The 17,568-nt window shown below is 40.3% G+C and overlaps 1 protein-coding gene across 1 annotated transcript in view; it reads right to left on the bottom strand.

Annotated features, from left to right (window-relative positions):
* LOC101856826 (autophagy-related protein 2 homolog A) overlaps positions 1-17,568 on the bottom strand; it is a gene marked incomplete at its 5' end in the record, with an annotated part of 80,398 nt that overhangs the window by 17,003 nt on the left and 45,827 nt on the right. The window contains 14 exon segments of the mRNA XM_013085562.2: positions 571-731; positions 1,591-1,697; positions 2,938-3,018; positions 3,505-3,704; positions 4,645-4,789; positions 7,480-7,655; positions 8,796-8,935; positions 9,699-9,841; positions 11,652-11,844; positions 12,142-12,247; positions 12,954-13,126; positions 13,885-13,973; positions 14,801-14,968; positions 16,310-16,438. Coding sequence (XP_012941016.1) covers positions 571-731; positions 1,591-1,697; positions 2,938-3,018; positions 3,505-3,704; positions 4,645-4,789; positions 7,480-7,655; positions 8,796-8,935; positions 9,699-9,841; positions 11,652-11,844; positions 12,142-12,247; positions 12,954-13,126; positions 13,885-13,973; positions 14,801-14,968; positions 16,310-16,438 — 2,011 coding nt within the window.

Here is a 17,568-nt window from a genome sequence, read left to right as displayed (position 1 = left end):
TATCTTTGAAAACAGGCGACTCCCACTTCCTTTAATTGCAAATATCTCGACTTTATATTCAAGATAGATGGGTATTTTTTTCATCAAAAGCAAGGCAAATGAACAAGCTATCAGATGATACCAATATTTCATCATGACCAAAAATTAACGAGCGCATGATTCCATCGTGCCTTGACACATGTATAGCATTTGTACAATCATTAATAATATGCGTCGACTTTCCACAAACGCATAATCTGAAACAAGAAAGCATTCAGACAAATGTATGAAATTTGTACAAACATTTCAAAATGCAATAACTTTCCACATACATACATAATTTGGAATAAGAAAACATTCATACAATATGTATATCATTTTTACGATCATTTATATGCATCAACTTCCCATACCCACACAATCTGGAACAAGAAAGCATACACAATATTTTTATCATTTTTACGAACAGCTCATGCCTACACAGACATAATAAATGCATCACAATAAAACATTCAAATAAAATAACTTTTAACAGCATAAACGATACAAAAAATTAACCAAATTAACTACCCAGACAGCTTGAGTACCAACCTTTCAGCAGATTCACCTCTCTGTTACATTTCTTAGAGAGGAACAGTGCCCCATCATCAAAACGTAGCTGGATTTTAGACACAGTAGACTCAGCAACAATATTACTGCATAGGCTGAAGTGTTCCATGGTCAGGAAGCTCCACACAGGCAAATTGATGGGTCTATAACAAAGGGGGGAAAACAAATCAAAAGTATGAAAGAAAGAAAGAATAACTCAAAGGCCTAATGAATGTATGTAATTATAGTTTAAAAAGCTTCTCATCTAGGAGACTCTTTACCACTGCTCATCACACATCTTGATAGTGTTCTAGTCTAGAACTTCCATCACTAATGAGTCTCTTTAGTCTGGAGTGGTATTATAATTATTTTAAGCACACGTTCTTAAAAGAATAATCTTTACCCAGAAGAGCTCAAGAATTTTCGGCTTGTCTCCAACCTTTCTTTTTTGCCCATCTGCAGTTTCAAAACACAGAAACAGCTTTAAAGAAACTATACAACAGGCTCTTATGTGAGGCTGATGTGAACAAAGTTTCAATCCTTGCTCATAATGATCTACATTATTCTGTCCTTATATTATCTACATAGATTAGAGCTTTTTTGTCCTAACAAATCATTTATGTCATGTAAGGCATTGGATCAAGATATCTTAAAATATTTATATGTTCGATGGCAATGATAAGTGAATGATTATAGAACTTGTTGGTATGACATTTCCTTTATCAAAAATATAATCTGACCTAGCTTGCTTTGTGAGAAGTAGTTCTCACGTAATAGTAAAATAACTCTTTTGTACTTTTTTTTAAGGACAAACAAAGTGGTGGGTGATTGGCGGGTGCTCTTGTGTGGTTTGCTCCATCTTTCCTATCAGACATCTGTCATCCTAATCCCTCCTCCTTCTTTTGTGTGTTGGTTACTCACTTGTAACACCTCTAATCTTCAGCACTTATATGGCCTTATTGTGTCGCAAGTGCTGTAAAACTTTAACTTAAATAAAGTGATATTTTCCTGTCCTGTTCTCACCTGTAATCCACAGAGCAGTGGTCAATCTGCAAGTGAATCTCAGTCATGACTTTGGGCACTGTGTATCCTAGGATGGGGAAGTCTGTCAGGTCAAACAGATCCATGGCCTGAGGGTGGTGAGGGGAGGATGAGAAGACAGGTCGGATCATTGTGCATGAGGAGGAAGGATGGAGGGAGAGAACAAGGGAGGGAAGAGAGAGAGACAGCGAGAGGTAGAAGAAATATGGTGTAAGAGAGAGAGAGAGAGAGAGAGAGAGAGTTAATTCCTATCAAACTGAAAATATTCAATGTGTCCCGCATGCTCATATTACCTTATGTAGTTGAGAATGCTGTAAAATACTCACCAAAACAAACAAAAAGACCACAAAAAAAAAGCTATTGCTTAGCAGCATACGGTCTGAACAACAGGGGATTCTGAAATTATGCAAACTGAGCCAAAAATGTGAAATTATGCGATTTTGTTAATTTCAACAAAGAATGATAAAGGAAAATAATCCGAAATTATGAAAAAAAAAGATCAAATTTTGCTCAATTACGCAGGGTGCATAAAACCGCGGGGACAGCCAGATGTGCAACATGCAGTCCAACAGGTGTGAGGACAGCAACTGCTGGTGACAGACAAGATCCTTAGAAGAAGGTAAACAAACTGTCCTGACAAGTAGCCCACACTTCAGAGATTACTCATTGATAGGGAATCTATGTTGTAGTTGTAGATGTTGTTATCAACCCAGCAACAGCTGGGCTCTCGCCCTTCTGACCAATGCCATGTAGTGATAAGTGTAGGTTTGCTGCAGTTGCTGTAATGTTCCCTTGAGTGTGTTGTCAATGTTAGGTCTCAGAGGGAGAAGTGTAGCTCTGATGTCATTTCTGCCAGTACAGAGGAAAAGGTGATGTTCCACACTCTCATATGCATAGTCACACAAAGGACACAATGAGGGAAGTTCTATAAGAGATCTAAAAACGTCTTTTTCCAATGTCTGGTTGTCTTGCTGGTAATGTTGAGAGAGACAAAGGCTAAGGAAGTATATCCACATCTGGGGTGGACTCCCCGAGGCAGTTGACTGAAGTTTCACCATTTGGCACATCCTGCAGCAGTACTGTGTACCCCATGTACTAGTTTTAACATTTCCACTGGTTCCAACAAACAATACTCAGAGAGCAGCCTAAGATTTCTTTATCAAATGGCCATGGCTCGTAGCCCACACTAAAGAGATCACTCTACGATGAGAGATCTTAAAGTGTCTTCTCCCAATTTCAAAACTATGTGGTTTTGGACCCAATACCACTAAAATAGGGTTGATTATGTAGCAAATCACATAAAAAAAGAGTGGAATGGATTTCACTAACCTGTGACACCCAACTCTCCCCAGTTCTGTGCATCTCATGTCGCAGTGTAGCACCGTCCACTCTCAGGGCCAGTGTGAAATTCTGCAAACCAAACAAGGCAAAATTTAGTGGGGGTGGGGAATGTTGGGGGAGGGGCAGGTATGCACAAATAAGCATACCCATACAATGTTGTTTTTGTTGAGTAGTTAGTTTTATGGCAAAAAAAATTTTTTTTAAAGTATTAAAACACGAAAATGCTACAGTGCAAAAACCCATAAGGATAATAGTGAGGATGAAGAGTAAAAGTAGTAGTTGACCAAACCAGAGCACCCACAAACCACCCGTACGTCCCAAAACAACAGACAGAAAAACATGATCCCAACAACATCTGAGGGAAATCATTAAGTTTGAAAAAAAGAGAAGAACATTGACAAGAGAGTGGTCATTTAGTGCAAAGACAGAGTAAGACAGACATACAGGAACAATAGACAGAAAGGAGAGACGTAGTAGAACTAATAAAATGGCACACAATAATTACCCATTATTATACACACACAAGCGTAATGGAGTGTTACAACACCGACAGACCTTGATATTGTTGATAGTGTCCACTTTGGTCTTGACGACCAGTGCCAACATGTCTGGGCTGTCCCCTCCCCACCCGGCCCGCCCCTGAGAGCGGTCAGACACCCAGCGCTCCGAGCGGTAGATACGAGGTCGCAGCTGCTCGGGTATCCCGTGGCGCAAGTGGTTCAAGGACCCTGCCTGGACCGGGCTGGTCACATGACCTGAAAAAGGGAAGCAATTTAGTAGAGTAACATGACCTGAAAAATGGGAAGCAATTTAATAGATTGTGTTAAAGCAGAAAGAACATCTATAGGCAGACACAGAAACATGGAGAACATTAATTGAATGAATCCAGAAAAATTGAGCCCTAAAAATTGTAACTATCAATGTCAAATGGTTGCTTTTAAGGACAAAGGGCTATCCCCAAAAAATGCTGTTTTGAGAAAATCGAAGGCAAAGGTTTTGCCCCTTATTCAGTTTCTTTAAACGACAAGGAGACTATAACCACACAAATATGCACACCAATGAAACCAAACTTCTTCTATAGGTAGGGAGATTTCTGGAAAACCCCGAAATCTGGGTTTGCCCGCTTGTCCTTAAAAGCGACCATATATCAATCAATGCTGGGTCATGACCTGACCCAGGCTCCATCTCAGATCTTGCCAGCAAAGAATGAAGTGTAAACTAGCATAAGTTCACAGCAAACTTTTGTCAAAAATTCTTTTTTAAGCATCAGACAAGACAATAGTAACACCCAAAAAGAAAGTGAAAACCTCCTTCCTCTCCCTCCTCATTCCAATGTATAAAAAGGAAAAGGACGAGAGGTACCACCACACGTCTGAAGAACAAAATGATGCTCTGCTCTGTTCCATCACCACCCCATCCCAACTCCCTCCACACACACACACACACACAAACGTGTGCACGCATGCACACACACACATGCGCACACACACACGCATACACACACACGCACACTCAATCCCAACACACCCATAGCTGCAGATGACTCACTGTGTTTAGAGGAGAAGTCAAGGTGATAGAAACCACCACAGGCCTAAATAACAAAAGGATGCTCCACTCTGCTCCACACAGTTCCCCCCCCCCCCCACACACACATAATCCCATCCCCGCCCCCACCCATAGCTACAGAAGACTCACTGTTGTGGTAAAGATGTGCTCGGTGGGCTTGTAGGGTTAGGTACTTGAGCTCAGGGTCTCCACAGTGCTTGTTGACAGAGAACAGCATGCCATCTCGCACTGTCAGACACATCTCTGCATGGAGCCCTCGCTCTGTTACTGCATCCTGGGGGAGAGGAGAACACATAGATAGGCTTAGCTCTTTAAACCCTGAGTTTTTCCCACCGTTTCCCGGAGTATTTTCTAGTCACCTAAACCATGTGCATTTTGTCTCATTATAACCCCAAAAGTTTGCCTTCAACTTCTAAATGGCGGAAATAAATGCTTAGTAATTACTAAAAACTTGGCGCTCCAGCGTCCGATGGGAACAGGGTTATTACCGCCGGACGTTCCCAGCGTCAGATGGGGTTTAAAGAGTTAATTGAGATTGCTCACTAGAACATCACAACAGCACTATCTCATAGAACGGATCAGGAAAATACGAATTAAAGAAGAGAAGAAACAGAAGCAGAAGAAATAGACCACAACTGGGCGACTACCCACCATCAACATCTCAAACTTTAAATTCAGTCACTAAGAGAAAAGACTACTGATACAGCAAAACATTTGTACAGACAAACTACTCGTTTATCCTCGGAGGTTTCCCCTTACAATCTGAGGGCATAGTCAGAACAAGGAAGGGAATAAACCCTCGTGACATTGTCAAGCAAATTGTTATACTTCTTTTATCACAATTTTGAACTCTAGCATAACTTGTTTGCTTCAGCAGTGATTTGTAAAGGCAGAGCATTCAGATGATGAAGACAGCGTTATTATGCAAAAATAGAAACTCAAACGAAATAAATTAGGATTTCAAGTAATAAAGATCTGCATCAAAATGTGACAAGCACAGAAAATATGCTGATTTTTTTATGACACTTTCACATCAACTCACCGTGGAAAAGGCAGTCAAGTTTACCAGGGCAATAGAATATGAAAGACGTAATATCAAAAAAGAAGAGACAGTTCTTAAAACTTGAAGAAATTATAAAAGAAAGATGGAAGTTTTAAAAACAGTAAAAAGAATAGGGTGGCGGAGATTAGGATAAAATCCACGTCTCTTGTGTAAGGATGTCATGAAACAGTGGCAGTTTGTACAGTTGGCCGCTATGGTGAGGTGACCCCTCCGGCAGGTTTAATTATGTTTGTGGAAAAAAGCTCAACATGTTTATAAAACTAGCCCCCCAGGAAATCACGGCCTTGCGGTCGCAACTCGTTTTTCGTCGAGTTCCGCAATAAACCCGCAATTTTTTGCAATTTTCGCAATTTCTTGCAATTTTCGCAATTTCTTGCAATTTCAGACAAAAATATATCAACCCTTTAATTTTAACAGAATTTTAAATACGAAATGGTGTGAATACAGAGCCGATAGGCCTACATTAATCATGGTATTGGCCCAGCTCAAGCCTACTGAGCGTACACTAAAAGCTATAAGCGGAAATTCAGGCCAGAATGCATCATGTATGTACAACACGAACTGAGACATAGGCTAGGCCTGGATCTAATATGTGTAAGCGTGCACGTGTGATAAGAAAGTAGGTGTGAGCGTGTGTGGGCGTACGTGAGTGTGTGTGCGTGTGTGTGCGCGTGCGTGAATATTGTTCATACATCGTGTCTAATATACGGTAACCGGGCACCTAGTCTCAGTATCTATGTACACGGTAACCGGAATGAAAATAAACCTGCGCTTTCGCATCACATTGTGAGTACCGGTAGGGGTCACCACAGTTCATTCAAAGTATAGGGCTCCAGAATAGATGGATTATTGATTTTTTTAAAAAGGTACAGTCGGGGGAGGCAACACCGGATGACAAAAACTAAACTTGGAATTCTGAACTGCCCGGTTACTATGTATGTAACACTGAGACTACGTGCCCGGTTGCCGTTTACCGAGTACATTGACACTGAAGCTAGGTGCCCGGTTACCGTGTACGTAGACACCCTGTTATGTAAAATGCCTTAAGCTGCGTTCACACGGGAGAGGGTGCTATAGAAATGATCTAGATCTACATTATTAACATGTATTACTAATGTTTATAAATGGGGGGAAAAAAATTTGCTGTATTTTACGATTTCACTTCGTGTTAAAACAAAACCATGCCGGTTTTAAAACAGAAAGTATCTTGAAATAGATCTAAATACAGATTACCGGTGTATCGAAGGTTTCAAGAGAAAAATAGAACAGGATCTGATTTGATTGGAGCATAAGCTTATTTAGTATTTAGAGGTTGTTTCCAAAATCTCTCGTCAATTTTTTTGTTTTTTATAGACCAAACCTCATACACTTCTAGATCTTTGCATGAACCAGGTACCCTGTGTGTACTACATTTTGTCGAATTTTATGTCTTCATTTAAAAGTTATTACGAAAACCGAGGGTTCCGTTATTTTGTGTCACGCGTTATCATATTATATTTGGTCGATAACTTTATTGTTAACGTACTCGTCTGTTGTCACTAGTAAATGTTGTAAATAACATTTGATGAATTTGTATTGTGGGTCATGATTTTTTAAAAGGCTGTGCTGCTTTTATGCTACCGGTACTCAAATTGTCATGTTTATTAAACTAAAAATGTTAAGCCCGTACTAATGCGCCTGGGATGGGATGGGTGCAATTTTTTTGCAATTTTTAGGCAGTTTACCTTGCAATTTTTGTCAATTTTTCTATTTCAAAAATGCAATTTTCTGCGGGGCCAGATAAAAATCGCACAAATACACAGTCATACACCCTTAAACAGAATTTATATATTGGGGTGTATGTTACATGCTCTTAAGTATACATCCAAATGCATGCCAAAAACATTGAAACATTCACTTACTGGATGTGGAATCACAGCAAACACTATTCCTGAGCCGATGCCGAGAGAGAAGCAGAGTTTGCTCATTGGCCGTACAGCTGTTGGCTTTATTTGTTTCCCACTGTGATTGGCCGCGTGGTCATGGATAGAGTACTTCATAGACTCCTCCTCTTCCTCTGATTCCGGCAATTCATTATCTGAAATGTCAGTCATCAGCTGAGTTGCAGATAGCTTAGTTGGAGCAAGAGTTTTACAGCACTTGTAACACAATAAGGTCATATAAGTGCCGAAGATAAGGTACTACAAGAGAGTAACAACAAACACAAGGAAAAGGAGGAGGAATAATGATAATAGATGCTTGAGTGGAAAGAAGGAGCAGACTACACCAGGGTACCCGCCAACCACCTGTGAGTTGCAGATAATGCCAAGTATATTTGAAAAGAGAAACATTTTGCCAGGAAGAAAATAATGACAAAATCAAAGAGAACAAAAAAACGAGAAAAAGGTAAGTGCCGTAGAGCATCCACTAACTACCCTCAGGTCAGTGGATAGTAATTTATTACATTAATCAAAATACCTACAATCAATTTTATACCCTTAGGGAACCATATGTTAAATGGACTTGACTTGCATGATCAGGTTGGATCTAGATGGGCTGGGAAATGGCACTGGCCAGCGCACTGAACATTTTATCAAATAGAATTTTGCTTTGTTTTAGTAAGCATTTTACAGTACTTGCAATACAATGAGGTCATATAAGTGTCAAAGATTAGAAGTGTTACAAGATGAAAAGAAGGGGAGATATAAGCACGATAGATGCTTGATGGGAAAGAAGGAGCAAGCCACACTAGAGCACTTGCTTACCACCCACTTGCACTATTCAAAGATTAAAAATTACAGGTGAGGTAGAGGGCCAGGGTATGGAGGAGGGTCCCATGACATAAAAAACTTTATTTAATGAAACTTCAGTATGCATTGCTTCTATATGCCAGCACTCAATCAATATAGTTCTGCAATTTTAAAAAAGCTTGATGGTGAGAGAAGTACTACACAGACAGGAAAGAAGAAGAGACCAACCAGTGGTTCCCTGCAACCAACCATGTACTTCTTAAGCTGCTTTCAACACATCCACAGCCTTGAAAAAAAGAAAAAAATGCTGTTACGGAAAAACTTAATGTAGTGAAGAAGAAGAGAAGAAGAAGAAGAAGAAGAAAAAGAAGAAGAAGAAGAAGAAGAAGAGGAAGAGGAAGAGGAAGAGGAAGAGGAAGAGGAAGAAGAAGAAGAAGAAGAAGAAGAAGAAGAAGAAGAAGAAGAAGAAGAAGAAAACGATGACTCACCAATGCTTGATATCATGTGTCGATGCTGTTGCTGAAGCAGGTGCAGCACTCCAAGGCTACTGGTGGAGGGCGCCAAGCTGTGGCTGTAGGAATGCTCCCTCAGCGGCTTTGGTTCCCACATCAACAAGTCATTGTTGAACCTGTGCCAAAGTTTAGATTTAATAAAAGTTTTACGACACTTGCAACACAATAAGGTCATATAGATCTTAGTGCCAAAGATAAGAGGAGTCCCAAGAGAGTAATAAACACAAAAAAAGGAGGATAGATGCCTGATAGAAAAGAAGGAGCAAACCACACTAGAGCACCTGCCTACCACCCACTGACCTGTGCTAAGCAAGTGGAGGGATAACACAGATTATTAAGAACTGTGAACCAATAATCTACACAAATCTGTAGGCTTTTTTTTTTTTGATCACTGTAATAAAGCATGCAAATTGTCTCTATGCAAAGATGAATCATTAGTCTTGTTGTTTGTGTTTGCTGAATAATGTATTTTCTCTAATTTGCTTTATCCTTCCTCTAGTATCGTTACATGTCGAAGGGAGGTGAAATGTTCTGAAGGACTACTGACACTTAAATCAAGGGTACTCAGCAACATATATCCACCAACCATGTAAAACTCAAAAACTTTTAGTTTCATCTTGAAAAGAATAGGATTAATTGGAAAAGTCCGGATTATGAAGGTTGAAAATGCAGCATACTGCCAGCACAACAGAGAGATATTTTAAAGCACTTATTTCAATTAAGTTAAAAAGAATCTGAAGAGATTATGAAGTCTGATACAAAGATCATTGTGCAGAGGGGAAAAAATCAGACACCCAACACAGATTGCAGCGATAAAAAAACCACCCACCCCTTTTCAGAGAGAGCAAAACGTGAACCATCTTCCGCAAAGACACTCACCTGTTATAAAGAAGCTCCAAGAACTCCTTCGAATGTAAAGACACGATGATACGAGGTATGTTGATGTCCACTGACATCTCTGTGTGAGCCACACACTCCTCGCGAAACTGGCGCAGTTCCAGAATGTCGCCTGGCATCACCATCTGTGCCACAGAGGAAAGATTTTTGTTTTGTTTTATGGTTGTTTTAACGCTCCTATTGACACAATTTAGATAATTTATGAGACGGGTTTTGACCATACCTGCCATGGCCAACCCAGGCTAAGAGGGATACAACATCCCAGTAGAAAGACCGATATACAGTCGAACCTGCCCTGACGGCCACCTCTAAAAGACGGCCACCTGTACAAATGGCCACTTTCCATTTCCCCCCTTGCGTTTTTTCTATATACTTTAACTGTGTAAAACGGGCACCTGTCCAACGCGGCCACGGCCACCATATTTTAACACACAACCCCTATCACACTAAGCAATAACACCTGTCTTAGACGGCTACCTTAGTGACTCCATTACGTTTTGTCATTAATTGTGCATTGACCCCTGGCCTTGTGGGCGAGCCGTCATAATTTAATCACTTGTCGTTGTTGTTATATGTCCCTCCAACTGATCATGTTTGCGTAGCCCCCCCCCCCCCCCTTCACTGTTGATCAATAGGTACCAATTTCCAGCTGCCGGTGAGGGAAGCGTGTGATCCCTCATAATCCATAAGCCCCGCCCAGAACTCATACACAAATTGTAAGTGAGATGAGTGGTCACTTTTTACCTAGTCAGTAACAAAGTAACAATGGACGTCAACATGGAATTGTGACAGAAGCGTCGCTCGTTTTTCGAGTGGTGGCGACCCATATGTTTGTTTTACCATAGCACTCCGTCCTCCTGTCTGACACTTTTCGTTTTATTGTCACCCTTGCACAAAATCAGCAACAAAATAAAAATAACAAACAAAATACAAACCAACAACAACAACAACAAAAACAACATAAATGCGGATACTTTCGATTGAGAATGGGTTTTGTTTTCTTCATCTTGATCAGTCCTGCCTAAGACGGCGACCTGTCTTATACGGCCACTTTGCTCCTTGACAATGGGTGGCCGTCTTACACAGGTTTGACTGTACTCAATAAATACTCTCACCACTTACAAATCCATCTGAAGACTCTTGTGTGTGATGGTGTTACCCCCCAGCCACTACCTCTACAGAGGAGGGATAAGGCTTCACATAAGCGTGATATGAATAATTTTATTCCAAATTCTCAATAAATCCCAAAGCAATGTGCCATAAAACCTTTGTACGACCAACCCTCTTTCAATCAGGAAACATGTGAGATGCAGCTGAGGCGTACAGTACTCACTGTATACAAGAGCAACTATTCTAGTACTCAATGCTTCATAACTGAACTGAAGCCACACAGTATCCTGAGAATGAACTACTGGGGTCATAAAGAGCATATATAAGGACTGACGTTCTGTTGGGACTGAGGCTCTGCTGAACACACGTTCAAGTACTAAACGTTTCATACAGGGACTTGTACAATGTTTTACTACAACATGTGTACTGTCAAAGTGAAAATAAAAACTCTTTAGTCTTTTCAAATTCCACCGTCACTGCTCACTCTTAATCACAATGAAACAAATATGAAACTAAACATAAAGGGCCAAAATATTTATGTCAACAACTCCTGTCAATTTCCCCTTAGGTAGAGATCCTCATTTTAGTATAGGTCTTATAATCCATTTACATGTGACAACAAAGTACAGTCAAAATTGTCCAAGACAGCTCCACATTGTCGAGGAGAAAAGTGTTTGTATTGTGTAGATGTCTTAGACAGTGTCAATAGAAAATAGAAAAAGGCAAGGGGGAATTAGAAAGTGGTTGTTTGTTCAGATGATTGTTGTCTTGGACAGGTGACCCTTACAGAAGGTTTGATCTTACTAGCTACACCCAATCCCTTACCTTGTCGCTATCTGGGGCAGCCTGTTCCGAGAAGGAGAGGTCATCGCGTTCATAGAAACTCTTTTTCTTGCTGAATGGTCCCGACTCTGAGTGCAACAGGTCTGTGTACAGGTCCGAGCTGTAGTTTGAGTGGTCAGACTCCTCTTCCGTCTCCAGCTCCGAGTTCCTTTTGTTGGTGCAACCAATTACAATTCTGTCGAGAGGAAAGAAAAAAAAATCAAGGAATTTTTCACTTTGGAAAGATTTTAAAATTTTAAAAAAATACTAACACTATTCTTGCTTTTATCATTATTCTCATTACTATCATAACCAATTGTATCAATGTGCTTCTCTTTCCTCCACGAAAAACAAACAAAATAGTCACAACACATTCACATAGAGACCTTAAATCATTAGCCACCAAGCCGTGATCTGAATGAAAACATTCAGAGCAAATTTTAGTGGGGAGTGCACAAGGCACTGGCACCGGACAGCAACATGGTTGACTCACCGTGGCCAGTTGAAGTGCTGAGCATCATGAGCGGTTGCTTTGTCGTCCTCCACCGTCACTTCTCCAAAAAGGACAGGATCTTTGTCTATGTCCTCTTGCATGTATGCTGGGAATGGAATCATGACTCACAATAGAGCAAATGTGTCATTATGGGTACACAAGCTTCCCGGTCTTGCCAAAAAATACATGTTTACATCAAAGCTGTCAGGATGCTCAGACTATTCCAAATACATTACATCTCTCCAATACCCTAAATACTTTTAATAATGACAACTGACAAATATGAAACAAGACTATTCTCATGTACATGTATATAATAATGTTCTTTGTTGTCGACTTGACTACTGGAGGGGAAAAAAAGAAAGCAACGGACAGGATGCCTCACTAGCCTTAAATCCTGACTGTATATCAGTACACACTATGCTGCCCTACATAGCTGATGTTTCAAACAATGGTCCGTTTCTTATTTATTCTTTCATTAGCCTATTGATCTAGTTGGGGTGTAGTCGACAGCAAGTCATCACAGTAGCATCCACATATTGCATAGGGTAGGTTAGAATAATAACCCCAAAATACTTAAAGGCTAGTCTGACTATGCCCCTAGACAACCACCCTCACGGGAAAAAAAAATATAGTGGAATCTGCTTAAACAACACAATTAATCTGAAAACAGCAGTACCCTGCAAGAAAAAATTTCATTTTGTTTGAGCACTCTATCTAAACCCATAACCCGACTAAACAGAAGAATTTCCGGGGGCCCTGTAGATTTTGGTTAAAGCTGATGTCACTGCAGAAAGGGGGAGTTCACCTACCACTGGCTTTGAAGACTTCCAGCTCAAACTTGCATGGGTCATCTCCCTTGATGCTCGTCCTGACCTCCGGGGCCTCCAGTTCTAGGACCAGCATCTCCTTGTGCAGGGAGCGTCGGCACCAGTCCTCTCTAGAGGGGGGAGGGGGGCTCACTCGCAGGTCCGGGATTGGGAATCTGTAAGGAGAAGGGAATTCATTAAGACACCCTCATACTTCACGACAAACATCAGACGTTTCACAGCTTGAACCCACGACTCCATTAATGCAAGTCACTCAGCTCATAAAATGAGCATTGTTTACCAACCCTCTCCCACCAAAAAAAATAATTTATAAATAACTATAAATAAATATTAATGAATTAATGAATGAACAAGTAAATAAATAAATAAACAAACAAACAAACAAATAAAATACACAAACAAAAAAACAAAAACAAAACTGAGTTTAACTTTGTAATAACCTTTTCTTTGGATACGTCATCCACCAAACTGTCACTTATCATCAATCCCATAAGAAAAAACATTCTGTAACAACTTGAAAACAAACCAGATGATTATTCAAGAAATATGACCAACCGCAATTGTGATCCAGAACTCATAAATCACACTTGAAGATTCTAGACTGGAGTGTCAAAAGTGAATAATGCTTTCTTTTCTCTAAAAATTTCTCAACAACATAGCAGATAACAATGACAGCATTTTCTTTAAAAACAAGCTCTAAATTAGACCATTAATTGAACAAAAAATTCATGTTAGTTTTTTATTTGAATTTATCAATTATAAAAAGTCTTTCCCAAAAACATTTCCCTTTCAGCTTCGGGGACTGTGAGCTCTCCCTTTAAAAAGACCTATGTTTCCAGCAGGACATTTATAACTTCTACAAGGACAAAAAAAACAAAAAACAATATGTCGCACAAAGGTGTTGGCCACTCACCGAAGGCGAAGTGTGGAATGGGCAGCTTTCACCTCTGTATTGATATTCAAGGCGACCGAGCTTGACTCCTCCTGAATTACTTCTTCCAACTGTCGGAGAGAAACACAACAAGATAAGGTCAAGTACATCACAAAAACATGGAGGACACGAGCCAGACAATAGAAAGATATAAAGTAGGACAAAGAAAAAGAAGACAACAAAACAGAGTCATCATTGTCAAATAAACTCACCATCGTCATTGGCAAATAGGCAAACTGCTTATCCCATTTCAGCTGATCTTAGCTGAGAGAGAAAGAATAAGGTGTGTTTAAATTATGGGTTCATAAGATGAGAAATGAAACAGGAACAAGGAGAGCTGAGAAAGGAATAGCTGAGGAGATTGAGATATGAAAAAGACAAAGACCTCAAGAGAAAAAAAGGGGGGGGGGGGGGGGAGAGAAAAGGGAGAGGAGGAGAGAAGAAGGAAAATTAAAGGGGGGGGGGGGGGGGAAGAATTGAACTGGGCAGAAAGAGGAGGAGGAAAAGAAGAAAAGGATGGTGGAAAAGGGGGAAAACAAAGGCGAAGAACAGGAAGGAGAGGAGGAGAAGGTACAGGAAGGGAGGGAGGAGGTGGAGGAAGAGGAGAGGAGGTGGGGAAGCATTAGGAGGAGGGGACAAGGAAGAAGAAGGGTTTAGTTCAGTATTATTCAGAGTTTTACCGCACTTGCAACACAAACAGGTCACATAAGTGCCAAAGATTAGAGGTGCTCTAGAAAGTAACATACAAAAGAAACAAGGGAGAGAGATAAGGATGACAGATGTTTGATGAGAAAGACAGAGCAAACCACACCACAGCTGCCAGTAACCACCCACAAGAAGAAGAGGAGGATGATGAGGAAAAGTACAAGGAAAAAACCACGTGGCGTGCCTGCCTCACCTGGCCAGACTCATCTAGCAGCTTTGTGCCCGGTCCTTGACTCCGCCCTGTGTCCATGGCCAGCAGGGGAGCCAGGCGGTCAATGATAGTGATGTCCACCTCCGATGTCATTTTGCCAAAGTCCAGCGACACCTTCAGCGCCGGCACTTCTTTTCTCCTTCGACGTGACTGGGGGAGGAATCATGGATATCACTTACTTAACTAAATTAAACTTCCATTCTCTTTTCTTCCTTAACAAAGAATGTTGGTGTTAAGCAGTGGGTATTTGACAGTGATTCAGCAAGACAACAGCCAAATTCACCTCAAAGAGAATAACACAATGTGACAATTCTAACATCAAAAAAGAAGAAAACTGTCCAACAAGTTAGAAGTTCTGATTTTGAGTTGTTTGAGTAAACAAAAGACCATTGACACAATTACAGTCAGTTAATGGTGGGACAAAGCAAGAAAGACAGACTGAAAAAAAGAAAGGGACAGTAGAGAAGGATGGTCTAAAACAGGTGTCTTCCAACCATCCACACATTAGTAAGGAAAGGACAAAGATTATATGTACAGAAGTTGCATAACACAATCTAAACCAACAATCACAATTTAAAAAAGTGTAAAGCGCTAACAGCATCGGAGACAAAAGGATAATAGCTATACTTTTTTTAAGGGCTGGTGGGGCACCTAGAAATCGGGTTTTGGGGTCAAATTTTGCAAATTGGGTTTATTACATATTATAGTACCTGGACATTTCCTGAACAATATCCAGAAACGTATGTAGGCCTTGCTACACCCTAAAATTGTGTTTTGTTGTCAGGTTTTTCTGCGAAAGCACATGTTTTCTAGCCTTTTCTTACCTGTATCGGCTGTTTTCACACAATTCTATTTTTTCACATATTATCCCATTTTTCTGCTGTTTATGGTTCAATTTCATTGTAACTTTCACAGGATACCAACAACACCTAGATCTAGTTCTAAATTTTGGCTTGTTGAATTTTTGATTAAAACGGAGTAGTTTTTGATTTATGGGCTTAGTAAGAATGAATTTTCCAATTTTTTCACTTTTTTTGCAACATCCCAATTGTAAGTGTCATAAAATAAAAACTAAAGCATATATCAAAAATTCAACAAGCCAGATTTAAGAACTACATATTTACTGTTGGCATGTAACATTAGAAGTAAATCGGTTCATAAATAAGGGAATCAAATGGGATTGAAAAAGGTATACAAAATCCAATATGGCCGCCGTTTCCATAGCAACCAATTCACAATATACTTTTTAAACTACTGATTTAAAATCCCCAATAACACACGATGTCCCACAGCAAATATGGGCACTCTAGACCTTGTAATAGCCAAAATAGACCTCAGGTGCCCCACCAGCCCTTAAAATACGAGGAGCTGAAGAGTGCTAATTAAACACTCACCTAAACAAACCCACCCCCCGCCCTCCTCCCCAACCGAATCAAGAATTTTTTTTAAAAAGCCAAACAGACACAACAGCAAACAAACGAGTAAACAAACCTTGATAGAGTCTACAGAAAGTGTGAGAGCTGAGGACTGCTGCTGATGCTTGTCCGAGGCAAAGAATTGCTGGGGGTCAAACTGACCGTGAGTCTGGTCAGACAGGCCATTAACATCAAATGTGAGGAGCTGAGGAGAAGAAAAAAAGACATGTTAATAATGCTACTGTTGTTGCCGGTGGTGGTGGCAGTGGTTTTGTCATTGCTATGTCGTGGGTACCATAGTCGCTTAATGTTGTTGAAAAGGACTTTATTGCCACTGGCATAATAGTGGCCACATTTTGCACAAAAAAAGATGAGGACAATGAGAAATATTCAGGACGAGAGGGAGAAATGTTTTTGCTGTTGCTGCAACTGTAATGGTAACTGTTATTGTAGCATTTTTAATCTTTATTTTCATTGCTGCCATTACTGTTTGCATGGAGACTGCACAAATGTGGTCATTTTTGCCAGCAGTACATAAGGACAATAATAACAGTGTTATTAGAAGGCAGGTAAAGAGAATTGAAAAAGTAAGGTGTTCATGCTTAACGCATCAGCCAGTCCGTCAAACAAGTCTATGTACCTAAAGTAAACTAACTTGCTTCTACTGCTCTTTTTTCCCTTCTAATTGCTACAGTTGTAGTTGTTGCTGTTATTGTTCCTCATTACTTTATTAAGTCCATGTGATGTGCAGTGACCTTTTATAACCTCTACATGAATGACATTCCGCGCTGTGCGCTATTTTTAACAATCCTCATACCAGCAATATTCAACACAATAATATTATTATGTCTTAAGCACTGATCAATCTGACAAAATGAAAGTTAGTCAAAAGCTGATTTTATAACAAAAAGCGAAAAGATGTAGAACTGTAGATGTGTGGGCGCCGATGCAGTACCACTAAACAAAACATAGCAGGAGAGCACTGGAAACAGGTGTGTGCACAGGGAGGGCTAGAATCTAGGAAGTGGTGCAACCCAGGGAGGGGGGAAGGTTATTCCTGAAAACATCAACAAGGTGGAAAAGCTAAAACACAAAAGGGGATGGGGGAGGAGGGAGGGGGGTCTTTGTAAACGTTTATAGCAAACCTGGGTGTTGAAAGTAAAGGATGAACCAGACAGGGTAGCTTTTCATAATAAATCATGATGCTGGAGCAATTAAATTGTCCCTCAAAACAAGTAAGATTGTCCATACTAAGACTTGAGAGAGAGAGAGAGAGAGAGAAAGAGAGAGAGAGAGAAAGAGAGAGGGAGAGAGAGAGAGAGAGAGAGAGGGAGG

The sequence above is a fragment of the Aplysia californica genome, unplaced genomic scaffold, assembly GCF_000002075.1.
Source record: "Aplysia californica isolate F4 #8 unplaced genomic scaffold, AplCal3.0 scaffold00387, whole genome shotgun sequence".
Lineage (NCBI taxonomy): Eukaryota > Metazoa > Mollusca > Gastropoda > Aplysiida > Aplysiidae > Aplysia > Aplysia californica.
This window is presented reverse-complemented; position numbering and strand designations above follow the sequence as displayed.